Source organism: Manihot esculenta, chromosome 15 (assembly GCF_001659605.2).
Source record: "Manihot esculenta cultivar AM560-2 chromosome 15, M.esculenta_v8, whole genome shotgun sequence".
Lineage (NCBI taxonomy): Eukaryota > Viridiplantae > Streptophyta > Magnoliopsida > Malpighiales > Euphorbiaceae > Manihot > Manihot esculenta.
In genome coordinates this window covers 9,109,803-9,122,562 of record NC_035175.2, presented here as the reverse complement: position 1 = coordinate 9,122,562, position 12,760 = coordinate 9,109,803, and the positions used below count along the sequence as shown (strand labels likewise).

Genomic DNA, 12,760 nt, shown 5'->3' with positions numbered 1-12,760 from the left:
AAACATAAACATTAAGATCTATGATATTTATATTATAAATTTTATAAATTTATACTATAATATATATTTCAGTAAAGTGGTTATTTTATGAAAAATTATTAAATTAATAAAAAATGATTACTTTTTAAATATATAAAAATTAATATTTTAAAATACAAAGGTAATTATATCTTTTCATAAATAATAAAATAAAATATTTTTTAATTAATAATAATGTTATTAATTTAGTATAATTTTTATTATATTAATTTGTATAAAAATACTTTTATATTTTTAAAATATCATTTTTTTTATAATTTAACATATTTTTGTAAAATTTTATTTTTAAAAAACAAAAACCACGTTATGTAAATTTATAATAAAAAATATAAAATTTTTATAAAATTTAATTTAGTTTTGAAATAAAGTAATGTTACTTTGTTTTAAATCAAGTAATCATAGAAATTTCTATTTTAAAAAAAAAAATTGTAAAACTCATTAAATTAATTAACCCTTGTATTTCTCATGCAAATTAAAAATAAAAACTCAAAATGTCACACAAAATAAACCAACAAAACTAAAACATACATAAATTTTCTTTCTACAAGAATATAGATTATGGATTCTCACACATAAGAGAAATTACAAATGAAACAAATTAACCAAAAAAAAATCAAAACTTCTCATTGCAAGGCAACAAGATTCAGTTGTTCTTCGCGGCTGCAGCCTGCTTCGCGCCGACAGAGAAGAACTCGGTTATTACTTCAAGGGGCATGCCCTTAGTTTCTGGAACTCTCAAGAACACAAATACCAGAGAGATGATGCACACAACAGCATACAGCCCGAAAACACCAGCAAGACCAATAGATTTGAGCATAACTGGAAGTGTATAGGTAACAATTATGTCGCCGATCCAAAATGTGAGTGCGCATATAGCAATGCAGAGGCCGCGAACACGAGTGGGGAATATTTCTGCACAGAGGATGTTGGGAATTGGCCCAAATCCCATGACAAAGAAACAAAAGTAGATTATAACACTAGCAGTGGAGATAGATGCATTCACAACACTGCCTAGATTCACTGCGCTTCCAATGACTAGGACGACGAGAGAGACTATCAAGATGGGAATTGTGGAAAGCAACAAAGTCCTGCAAACATGACAAAGTGATTAAGAATCAGAAATGAAGACAACATATGCAAGGGAGGTAAAATTTACAGTGAATCCCAGTTTGTTACCAGACTAGCTTTGTTTCTCTTTCAATGTTCATGATTCAAAAATAAAAGAAATTGGTTTTTCAAGTACACAGAGCACAAAAACTAAAATATCCATGGGGCAAAATATTAAATTTCTGTAGGTAAAATTTTAACTTTTAACATTTTCATTGGTACTGACATATTATTCTCATAAAAAGAGAGGGGGCAATTCCCCCAACCCCGGCACACCCCCCCCCCCCCCCCCTTCTTGCCCGTGTAAGGATGTGTTTGCATGCACGTGTGCGTGTGCATGAAACACATAATGACTGGATTGAATCTTGTTATAGTAGGGGTTAATGTTAACAAATAGGGAATATTTTTAAGGGCAAAAGGCAAAAGTTGAAATACCTTCTTCCAGAGATATCCATAAGCCTCATGGCAACAGCTATACAAGGGAGCATTAACAATGTTGTAATTGCACTAATAAGCAGAGATGCAGAAGCTGAACTAAGCCCCATGTGTGAAAGAAGAACACCCACACCTGCCTGCTCAAGAATTTGAGGAGTGTAGTAGAGAACCCCATTTATGCCAGAGAACTGCATAGAGACATATATTGATAATTTCTTTAGAAACAAATTATAAAATCATAAACAGAATCTTGAAACACTATACATTACCAAAATTAACAAATTAAGCCCAGTGGGAGCCAGATCAACAAAAATATGTATATAAAAATTAAGCATACCCCAAACTTCAGTATACAACTTTCCTGAAGATATGGAAAGATATTGATGATGGTTTAAGAATGTCAAATCAATTTGGTTTGCACTAGACTGCTATAAAGATCAGAAATTTTCTTTAGAAAGCAAGGATGAAGGAACATATGCTAGAAGAAATATATTGTTTGATCAATGGATCAAGTGCTGCATGCACAAAACATAAAATCCCAAGAAGAGAAATTTAAAATGGCAACTAAGCTTCTATGGTCCTGAAACGATAAGGGAAATACATATAATAAAATATGGATCCAATTGAACAGGTAGAAGCAATCCAACTTCTGAGCATTTATACCCACATAACCTTGAAATCTTCCTTAAAATCAATGTCACAATTTGTTGATCACGACTAGCATCTGTTGTTTTTATTCCCCAGTACTAGATATCATAGTGTTTAAATTGTCAACAAGCACAAGCATATATTCATCAAGTTCTTAACAATCTAGAAGAAAGGAAACAAATCACCAGTCATTATGAGCACAATATTTATTAAGTTATTGAGCATCTTGTACCGAATCCATTTCATATCAAAAATGACAAAACATGAAGAAAGGTAACATCAAGTGAAACTGAAATAAATTACAAAGTTTAGCCGGCAACCATTGTTATAGCTTTAACAGAGCAAAATCAAGCAGAATGCAGATTTTATTTGTCACCTGCTGAAGTATTTGGATTGCAACCCCAACAGCCAATGCATGCTTGACTCCAGGCTCAAAGAGATCCCCCCAACTAGGCCCTTTAGCCATAGTTTCAGATGGGTGAACCATAGCTGGTCCAATTGGATGATGATTCACAAGCTCCTTGGAATAAAGAGCTGGTTGGCTAACCAATGCAGCAGCCTGGAGGAATTCACTCTCTGCAGGGGCGTCACCACCATGCATAGAAACCAGAGATCCACGACGAGAACCAGGGACACCCTCTTGATGCAAATAAATTCTTTTAAAGCCTCCTTCCTTTTTCCCCTCTTGGCCTTCTCTCTCAGACCATTTCCATGCTAATTGCCAACCACCACCAATCTCAGTGCCAACCGGCTCTCCAGCATTTCCTTGCATCAAACTGCCATGCCTCATGCTTGAAACGCTTCCATGGGCAGGTGGTTCCATGCTCGTTGTCTGACGTGAGATCAACGGACTCTGCAAATTATCATCAGAATCATCACCACCAGCATCAGATGGATAATCGTCACCCTCTCTGGTTGGGTTTTCCTCATCCCACTCTTCATTTCTAGCTTGATTCCCTCCCACACTGAACATGCTGCCAAAGTGTGGAAAAAGCATACTTCTCATGCTTCCCATCTCTGGGAGCTTTTCATGTACACTACCAAAGAGGGTGACAACAGGATCCATGAGAGGCACACTCTGGTTTGCCATGCTTCCACCCCGAGACACAAGACCAACAGTGCTCCCAGTGACAGGTTTGGCAACCCAGCTGAGACCTTGTCCAGGGCCATATAACTTGATATGATCTTTGTCTGCAGATACGTCTTGGTCATCAGTGACATCATTGGCTGGGCCAATTATGTACTCTTCTATTGATGTTTCACCCCCAACATCAAGTCCTTCAACCAATAAAGCCATCTCACCTGTTCATCTGAACAAGATCAGTATCACCCACACGATGCTTGTTTATTATAAAGTGTTATCAATACCAAGCCAAAAATGAGCAGAAAGTACTTCTCCAAATTTTTCTAATGCAGAATAATCAGAATGTTACTGTAGGTCTAACAGAAAAAAAGGGGGAAAAACAAAGAGCCATCTCAACAGGATAAAACAAATAAACATTTCACTTGCATTTCCAGATCTTCTGGACAAGTTTCTATAACTTAAAATATAAAAGCAGAAACATAATGTCACACATGAGTACACAGCCTGGTTATTGAGAGCAGCCAAATATAAGATAGACACAGATACTCATGACAAAGGAAAGGTAGGCAGGGCCCTCCTCCCCCCCCCCCCCCCCCCACCCTTTCTTCCACCAGCCTTTCCCTTCCTTTACTGTGACGGGTTGTTGCTTCATTTCCTTGGCTGTGATATATTTTTGTATCACTTTAATATCTGATATTCTCCTTTATGATTACCTCAATACTGTTTTGACCAAGTTTACTACTATATCATGGATGGGTGGTTTGATAACTCAAAATATAATTATACATTCCTGGAGAAAAAGAAAAAAAAAATCTTTTGCTTGATGACAAACAAACAAACCTATTGAATTTTACATTTATATCTTGTTCTTATAATTTTATCAGTTTTGAATCACAAACTTTAATCAGTGTTTCAATTATTCCTCAATGAGAAGTCCATCCAAAATAACTGTTAACTTTGAATGTGAACATCATGTTGAAAGCTTTGGAAAGTAAGCTGCATGGATCCACTGCTCCACTAACTAAAGTACCAAGTACACAAAGTTTCCTTCAAGGTTTGGAAATTTTTTCTCTACTAGAGAAAAAAGATATAGAAAATATAAAGAGCATAATTTGTGTTGCAAAACTAAAGCCTTGGTTCCAAATCAGTTGGGTCAACTACATGAATATTTTCACCATACTATCAGATCGTGATTTACACATGCTTCATGTTTCAAGGCATTTGATCAATCCATCATCAAGTGAATGACGAGATCACCTAGAGCAACAACAATGAAGTTTCAGTCAAGAAAAAACAATCTGTATTCAGAAATGCATTAGGCCCAAAAGCTTTTGAAGTAGCATAGCAAATAAAAGAAGAGAATCTGTTTAAGTTTTATACTGAATTTTCAATACTGTTTTCTATTTTGAAGAAATCACATTAACCACAATGAATACCTAAGATGCAATTATAGGTTGTGTAACTGATCATTAGGTATACCACATGAATAACATTCAATTTCAAATATCAAAACCCCAAATTTGATTAACATTCATGTGTCAGACAAAAGAAGCACGTAAACTCCAAAGAGACCAAGCAGAAGAGCTAACCAGATACATCGTCCCTGCCACGAAGCCTCTGCAAAACCTTCTTGGCCTCAAGCATTCTTCCTTTACTGACAAGCCACCTTGGAGACTCGGGCAAGTAAAATATAGTTAAAGCAAAATAAACAAGAGACGGAATAGAAAGAACCCCAAGCATCAATCGCCAACTCGGTGCCTTCATCAAGGACATGCCAAACACCATACAGTATGACATAAACATGCCACCAGATCCAGTGAACTGAGGAAGAGTATTCAATAATCCCCTGATTTCAGGGGGTGCAGTCTCAGATATGTAAACTGGAACAAGAGTTACCGCCAAACCAATACCAAATCCATCCAAAAGCCTTGCCAAGAGTAGAACATAAACATTGGGAGACCAAAACATCACAACACCACTCAAACAATAAAGTGCAGAAGAGATTATCAACATAGGACGGCGCCCCAGCCAATCTGATATGGCTCCAGAACAAGTAGTTATCAAAGTGGCTCCAATAAGCGACATGGCCACAATTAGCCCTTCTATAGTTGGTTCACTTTCCAACTTAAATTCCTTTTTTATGTATAGAACAGCCCCTGCAACAAGAGAGACTCTTTATACCTATGAACACACATGCTTTAATTTTGAAAGCACTAAATGCTAGTCAATTTGAGCAAACTGAATTTATCAACTACGTTATAAATACATAGAAACACTTCAGATCATGACAGAAACAAAGGACTACATGAAAGAAAGGGGAAATCTACCTGCGATGGTTGCATTATCCCATCCCTGCAAAAGATTACCAACCGCAGCAGCTACAGCCACAAGCACAGCTCCACTCATCTTTTCCAGAAACCAAGATTTCAACACTCTCAGCACTAATAACCACTGACTAAGTACCCTGAAAGAAAGAATCACAGACCACAGACCGAATAATCAAACTTTTAGTTAGGAACTACTTCAGCAAAGAAAATTTACAGTAGTTTGATCCCTTTACTATTGAGCAGAGAAAACAGATCAATTGATCAATAGCATCAAACCAACAAACCCACGTGTGCATCGAACAAAACACAGTATACATGACACAAACAAAACAACGCAAACCCAGGTGTCGAAATCCAACAATAGAACGCAAGTGGTTACTAATAACCTAGCTGAGGGAGCAAAAAAAGCAGAACCGTCAGATGGGTACTCTCAGGTATCATCAGGTGAAGAAAGGGCCATTGTTGTCTCAGCAAATTGCAATCACTCGGCGTCAAAAAGATAGTAGTGAAATATAATATGCAGGAAAGCGAAATGCAAAATCTTTAATGAACAGAGGGAAAGAAAGGATTTTTCTGAAGGTAGAGAGGAAAGTAAAGAGAAGAAAAGGCCAAAGAGAAGCAGAAGTAAAGCCTTTGCAACCAAGACACCTGGCCCTTGCCCTTCACTCCATGGCTGGCACGTCACCAGTCTCCTGGGATTACAGTTACTATGTCACGCACTATCACCACCAGTCACCCTTTACTGCATCACCAATGGAAAAAAGTTTTTAAAAAAACAATTAAGTTTTTGAAATCAAGAATGGGAATCCATCAACTTTTATATGTATATTAATGAAGAAAATCACAGACTTATGAAGAAGATTCTCTTATTTGAACAAAAATAATGAGAAAGAAAAAGAAAGAAACGTGAGATAGAAGTGAAGGCAATAATGGAGAAGAGTCCAGGGAGGACGACAGATATCAATTCAAGATCCAATATGGGAACAAACATGGACTCTGGAAAATGAAATATTTTGATAATTTAAATATTTTCAAATAAATTTTCATGTATCAAAATTAAATCTTGGTAAGTTGTTTTTTTCTTGCATTACTGTTTATTACTGAAGAGGTTTAAGCATTTGAAGGCGTTAGGAAGTCAAATTATATTTCAACTCAGGACTTCTTTCTCAAACCCATTTCTAAGGTGTTTTTCTCTTTTTTTTTTCACCTGTTATAATAATTTAATCTCTTTAATTATAATATTTTATAATAATTTAATTTTTTTAATTTTAATATTTATAATAATTTAATCACTTAAATTTAAATTGATTTTTTTTTAATTTACTGTTAATTAATGATAAATTGAATAAAAAATTATTTTATTAATAAAATAAAAACTTAAAGATTAAATTGTCTAATTATTAAAGATTTATGAATTTTTATTAAATCTCAGCAGTAAATTATTTTATATAATTAATATTTTTAAAAAAAAAATGTCATAATTAAGAAAAGTAGAATTTCTTTTTTTGTATTGTCAATTATTTGGGGGTAGCCCCACTCATGTTATAATGATATGTAAGAGTGATTTTGATTTAACAGCTTTATTGATAGCTTTGATTAACATTTGGTTTGGCATAACATTAAATCAAATTTCCACTTGATTGTGTTTGTTAACCTTTCAATGGATCAATTATTTCTTCTTCTTTTTCTTTTTTGTTTTATTTTATAATTTAATTTAAATAAATTTAATAAGAAAAATAACCCATATAAAATCTAAAGAATGATTAAGCTTAAAAAGGAACATAAAGACAAATGGGACAATGTGTTGCATTATTGTAGGCCTCTTGGCCAATGAAACCTCAAAGTAATGAAATTAGGGTTATGCCCTGTCATAATTGAATTTTTAATTTTTTTTAATTAAAATATTTAAATTTAAATTTTTTCATTTATTTTTAAAGTTTAAATTTATTTTTATTGTAATTTGTAAATATAATTAAAATTAAATCTGTAAATTACCAAGGAAGAAAAAAAGGATATTCCCTATTCTTTATTTCGTTTTCGTTTTTGACTTGGCAATTGCCATAGCAGAATCCAGAACCGTTGGTGCCCGCTCGCTCCTCTTCTTCTCATTTATTCTCATTGTCTCTGAGAGAGCGCAAGCAGCAAATGGCAGTTACAGGCAACAGTGTCATCGTACAAAACAGAGTCCCAATACCCATAACTTTACCATTTTTAAAGCATCGACCTACTTCTAAATCCATCAATTTCCAATCAAATGTTCACTTTCACTATAAACGTCCACTCACTCCCTTCTCTTGTGTCGCCAAGTCCACCACCGTCTCCACCACCCCTACCACCAGTAAGTTCTAATACCCATTTTCCCATTTCCATTATACAAAATCTTTCATCTCTGACCTTCTCTTCTCACGTGCTGTTGTGTTCTCTGCTGTAGCATCAGGATGGTCTGAATTTGCTAGAAATGTGTCTGGTGAATGGGATGGATTTGGAGCTGACTTCACTCCTCAAGGAAACCCAATTGAACTTCCTGAATCCGCGGTGCCTGAAGCTTTTAGAGAATGGGAAGTTAAGGTTTTTGATTGGCAGACTCAATGCCCTACTCTTGCTCGACCAGAGGACCTTCATATGATCCACAAAAACATCAAATTACTTCCCACCGTTGGATGTGAAGCTGATGCCGCAACTCGTTATAGCATTGATGAGAGGAGCGTTGGTGGCGCAGATGATAAAGTTTCTGCTTTTGCCTATCAATCTAGTGGGTGCTACGTGGCTGTTTGGCCAATTGAGAATCAGTTGGAGCTGGAATATTGCTTGATAAATCCTCAAGATAGGGAATCCCGAGTGAGAATAATTCAGGTTATTCAAATAGACAATGCAAAGATAACATTAAAGAATATTAGGGTTTTTGTTGAGCACTGGTATGGACCATTTAGAGATGGTGACCAACTAGGTGGATGCGCAATCCTAAATTCTGCATTTGCTTCTACTGCTGCTTTGGAAGCTTCTCAAGTTGTAGGACATTGGGAGGGATCCAGAGGCGTTACCAGTTTTTGTGCAACTCAAACTGTGAGTGAGGGAGCTTCTGTTTTGTTCTTATTTTTCCCTGGCATATCCTGTGTTATGCTATGTTTCATTTGGCACAGCATGATTTATCCATTTTTGGTTATTAATTGAGATATTCATCCATGGCTATCTAATTTCAAACAAAGGATGTATATCACAATCGAGCAGTTTGATTTTTTTTTTTAACATTATTTATTTAAGCCAACTAATTGGGATTAAGGCTTACTTGGGTTGAAGAGTATTATTGTTATTATTTTGGTTTTCTTTCTTTCTTTTTATTTTTTCATTTTTTAATTTTGGGACAGTAAGGTAGAAATAAATGTGATTTATCTATATAACATTTGGGAAGAAATGAGTGTTTTTTTTTATCTATATAACCTAAACTGCCAAGGGGTTTCAACAGCGTGACTAGAAGGGAAAGAGCAAGAAAGTGGAAATAGAAAATTATGATGTGTGGACGGGGTAGTTGAAGTTTTGAAATATTTATTTCTTTTCTCATTTTTTCTTCCCAGGAATGCTTGAGCGTTCTTTTATTAATCCACTGGAAGAATAATCATATAATGCACTTGATTGTGCATATTGCAAAGTGTTTTGGCTTTGACTTCTCCACCTAACATGTCATGGTCACCACACAAAAGTTATTATAAGCATTCAGTTAACTTTGTTTAATGAATCCTTCTTCATGACAGTTTTGATTACTATATACTGAAATTCTCTTGACTGATCCAGGGCTCCCTTCAAGAATTAAAAGATAACGGTGTGCAGAAGTTAGTCAGAGATGATAGTGATCTGATCTTGCTTCCCAAGCAGTTGTGGTGTTCACTAAAAGGAAGCAAAGATGGTGAAACTTTCTGTGAGGCAGGATGGCTTTTTAACCATCCATTTGCTATAACTTCAAGATGCATCTTCTCAAGCAATGCAAATTTGAAGGCGAGTTGATATTATCAAGTTTTTTATTTGCTCTCAATTCTAGAAAGTGCTAGACTCCACTGGTTGTACAATATTAATATAACTTCTAGCAATCATTGATCAGTAATTAGTGGAGCAGTAGGGGTTGCATCAATTAGTTGATGATGGAAAATTCATTAATAGCAGGAAATCATCCATAGGAGCATAAATTTCTTAGTTGGTTTGAGCCAATTGAAGCAGAACTCTAGGTTCTTGCTGCCAAGTTAATCATATTGAATTAGAACTGGTTACGAATGTGGAGGCTGTATTCCTGTTAAAGGAACAAAATGGAAAAGTATTAAATAGCCCAATAAAATATAAATTTAGAGGATATTTATTAGAATCTCTATTTCTAATATTCCTAAAAGAAGAATAAGATTGCAAAGAGGTCCCTTTCATTGAATGGGCTTGAGTTGATAATCAGCATCTTACTTTCCATACTAGAACATGAGAAAGTCACATAAGATAAAATCTGGTGGCTAGGATATCAACAGAGAGGATAGTGGTTATTTCATGTACCTGACGAAATTCCTAATTGTCATTGGGTTTCGACTTTTGTTGGCTAGACCACAATGACATTTTGCTTAGGCCATGCCAATAAATATTCCCTCTTTCTCCACAACACAAAATTTGAAGTGAGGGCCTTAAATCTTCTGATATTAGGAAATCTTGTTAAGCACTACTTTTTGTCTGAAGGCCATCTTCATCTGGAATTCTGCATGTCAACTTCTTTTCTTTACTTTCTTCTCATAAATTTTTGGCGTAATCTCCAACAACCACTATGAAGCCTTATTCTCACATTAGTTGAGGTTGGCTACATGAATAATTTTTTCCCATTCAGTTTTATTTGAGATCAATTCAACATCAGTGTCAAAAATTTTTAACTTTCCTAATACTACTTCCCTCCACGTCATTTTAGGTCTCCTTTTTTCCCTTCTCACTCATTTGACCACTAGCTTATCGTATTTCTGTGCTTGGGCATTCAACGCTCTATATTGAATATGCCTAAACTATCTTAATTGACCGTGTCTTATTTGTCTCTAATGTGTTTTACATGCATTCTTTGCCCTAATCTACAATAGAAAATATTGATCTTGTATTTACATGCTAAAGTTTAGTTCTCTAGGATACATGGTAGTTGATTTCTGTGTTTTTCTCCTAAAAGTTAGCCATTAGCTTTTGAAATTTCAAAATATAGGTGTCCATGTCTTTGTTGCCATTGGAAGAGGAACATGACTTGGGATATAAATCCATTTCATGGGCAACAAGAACCACTTTTCTCTCCATCAAATCTCTCGTTGAAGGATGGTCAGTGGCTGTACATGATGGTTTTGGAGGTGTTGTGAATTGTACTGCTGCATACCCTCACACCCTTTAAAACAAGTTAATGCAGACTAATCTTAACATTGTATTATAAGGATGTTAAAAGGGCACATTGTAATCTTGCTTATGGGGGCTACAAGGGGGTTAAAAGGGCAGGGACGTGGCAATGCTTTAGCAAAAGGGGCTTGCAGAGCATTTTGTATTGCAACAGAAGGAACTCTTGACAAGTTCAATTTAGGCATTCGCTTGAACCATTAGCTAGTCAAGTCCCTTCACAAAAATATATATATATATTATGCTGCTTTCTCTCTAATGTCTTCCAACTAAAACCAACAAGTTTCCACCTCTATTTTCTTGCTGCATTTAATTCCTCCTTGAATGACCTTATTGAACGAAAGTTGAACTTCAATGTTTTTTCTGTTGTAATTGAAGTTAATTGTGACATTGATGTTCCATACAAAGTTGAGTAATTAGGAGCAATATTTGCTCCAAGATATGTCAAATTCTCATGAATATCAGGATGAAAGTTGACAAAATAAATTATGATGTTGGAGTTTGAAATCCTTGCTCTTTATTGTCAGTCTACTGACATATGCCGAAAGGTCCCTTTTGCGTTGTCTCAGTTTGTTGGTGATAAAGGCATATCTATGAGTTAACCAAACAATGTTCCAAGTTCCAACTCATCGTTGTGGGATAATTTTCAATGATGTTCTAGCGAGATTGAAGTTTTGGGATAATACAGTGCCAAGGGGTTGATGAGATTTAATCAATGATCTAATGTTAAACTTTTTTAAAAAAAAAAGATTTGGGCATTGGAGATGGGCTGACAAGCAACCTGCAAATCTGGTGGTGGTGGTTTTGTTGAATGAGTTTTTGGGGATGGATGGTTGCTTATGGTTAATTGAGCTATAAGAGTATAGGATATGAGTGAGTCAGTATCTCATCTCAGATATCTTGGGATGGAATGAAAGCTAAATGTCCTGAATTTTGATTTCATGGATATCTTTTTTCCCTGGCATCTCTGAATGGGATGCAAACAGTTGGTCCTTCTTTGTTAATTTATTTGTTGAACTTTTATTTTATATTATAGTTTCGGTTACATGTTTGGTCATCCATCACTCTCTTTTTTGTGTCAAATTCATAATGCTGAAAAGGGGAGCAAAGTTCTTGTGCTGACATTCCCTTTTCCTTTGGCAGGAAATATCAATAGCAAGAGAAACTGCAACTTCACAGGGTGTCTAGTTGCAATAACTATTCAACTTAGCTTGATTAATTTGCAGCATTTTGGCATAGATACGGACTCTTGTTCAAGCCAAATATAGGGAGTTGCAATGTATATGCGTTCATCATATTGATTTTTCAGTTATAGAAGACAAAATATTCATATGCCTAAAATATGGATATGGACATTTGAAGTGTTCTACGTTCTTGTCATTTGTCTATCCGAATTAGAATATTTCAAATTCATGTAAATTGGAACTTCAGAATAATTATTCCAAAGTTCTTTTACCTTGTAATGAAAATTATTATGTGGGCACGCACAGATGTATTAGATATGTGAACAGTGCAAAAATCCAAGAAAGAATATTATAATAACAAATTAAAAGTGAGTGATCAAATTGTAACAACAACTAAAATTGAAGGACGTAAATATAAATTAACCTACTTAGCTCTTATAACATTAAGTAGGATTAGGGTGATTATTCGGTCAGTTTAATTTAAAATTAAATTAAACTGATTTTAAACCGAATCAACCTAAATAAATTAAAAATTAAAATTTTAATATTTA

General features: G+C 34.9%; 2 protein-coding genes across 3 annotated transcripts; one reads left to right on the top strand and one right to left on the bottom strand.

Annotated features, from left to right (window-relative positions):
- Positions 1-545: 545 nt before the first annotated feature.
- Positions 546-6,508, bottom strand: LOC110601636 (monosaccharide-sensing protein 2). Of its 2 annotated transcripts, none has more exons than XM_043951168.1 (7): positions 6,490-6,508; positions 6,027-6,382; positions 5,641-5,777; positions 4,903-5,469; positions 2,606-3,531; positions 1,582-1,769; positions 546-1,127 (listed from the first exon to the last, which is right to left on the bottom strand). In XM_043951168.1, exons 3-7 carry the CDS (start codon positions 5,717-5,719, stop codon positions 683-685), a joined length of 2,205 nt encoding a protein of 734 aa, XP_043807103.1. In that variant the 5' UTR covers positions 5,720-5,777; positions 6,027-6,382; positions 6,490-6,508; the 3' UTR covers positions 546-682. The 2 variants fall into 2 exon arrangements, with proteins under 2 accessions (XP_043807103.1, XP_043807104.1); XM_043951169.1 differs by having other exon boundaries at positions 6,289-6,382; positions 6,490-6,505.
- A 1,165-nt stretch (positions 6,509-7,673) lies between these two features.
- LOC110600757 lies at positions 7,674-12,480 on the top strand. Its single transcript, XM_021737621.2, has 4 exons — positions 7,674-7,978; positions 8,072-8,703; positions 9,430-9,630; positions 12,169-12,480. Exons 1-4 carry the CDS (start codon positions 7,786-7,788, stop codon positions 12,211-12,213), a joined length of 1,071 nt encoding a protein of 356 aa, XP_021593313.1. The 5' UTR covers positions 7,674-7,785; the 3' UTR covers positions 12,214-12,480.
- Positions 12,481-12,760: the final 280 nt, after the last annotated feature.

Bases quoted from the DNA above. Each gene is read 5' to 3' on its own strand.
- LOC110601636 (XM_043951168.1), bottom strand. From the start codon at position 5,719: ATGAGTGGAGCTGTGCTTGTGGCTGTAGCTGCTGCGGTTGGTAATCTT. The intron at 5,470-5,640 runs GTAGATTTCCCC...CTCTTGTTGCAG, and splicing joins GGATAATGCAACCATCGCAG to GGGCTGTTCTATACATAAAA. The intron at 1,770-2,605 runs GTGACAAATAAA...GTCTCTATGCAG, and splicing joins CAATCCAAATACTTCAGCAG to TTCTCTGGCATAAATGGGGT.
- LOC110600757 (XM_021737621.2), top strand. From the start codon at position 7,786: ATGGCAGTTACAGGCAACAGTGTCATCGTACAAAACAGAGTCCCAATA. The intron at 8,704-9,429 runs GTGAGTGAGGGA...TGACTGATCCAG, and splicing joins GTTTTTGTGCAACTCAAACT to GGCTCCCTTCAAGAATTAAA. The intron at 9,631-12,168 runs GCGAGTTGATAT...TTCCTTTGGCAG, and splicing joins CAAGCAATGCAAATTTGAAG to GAAATATCAATAGCAAGAGA.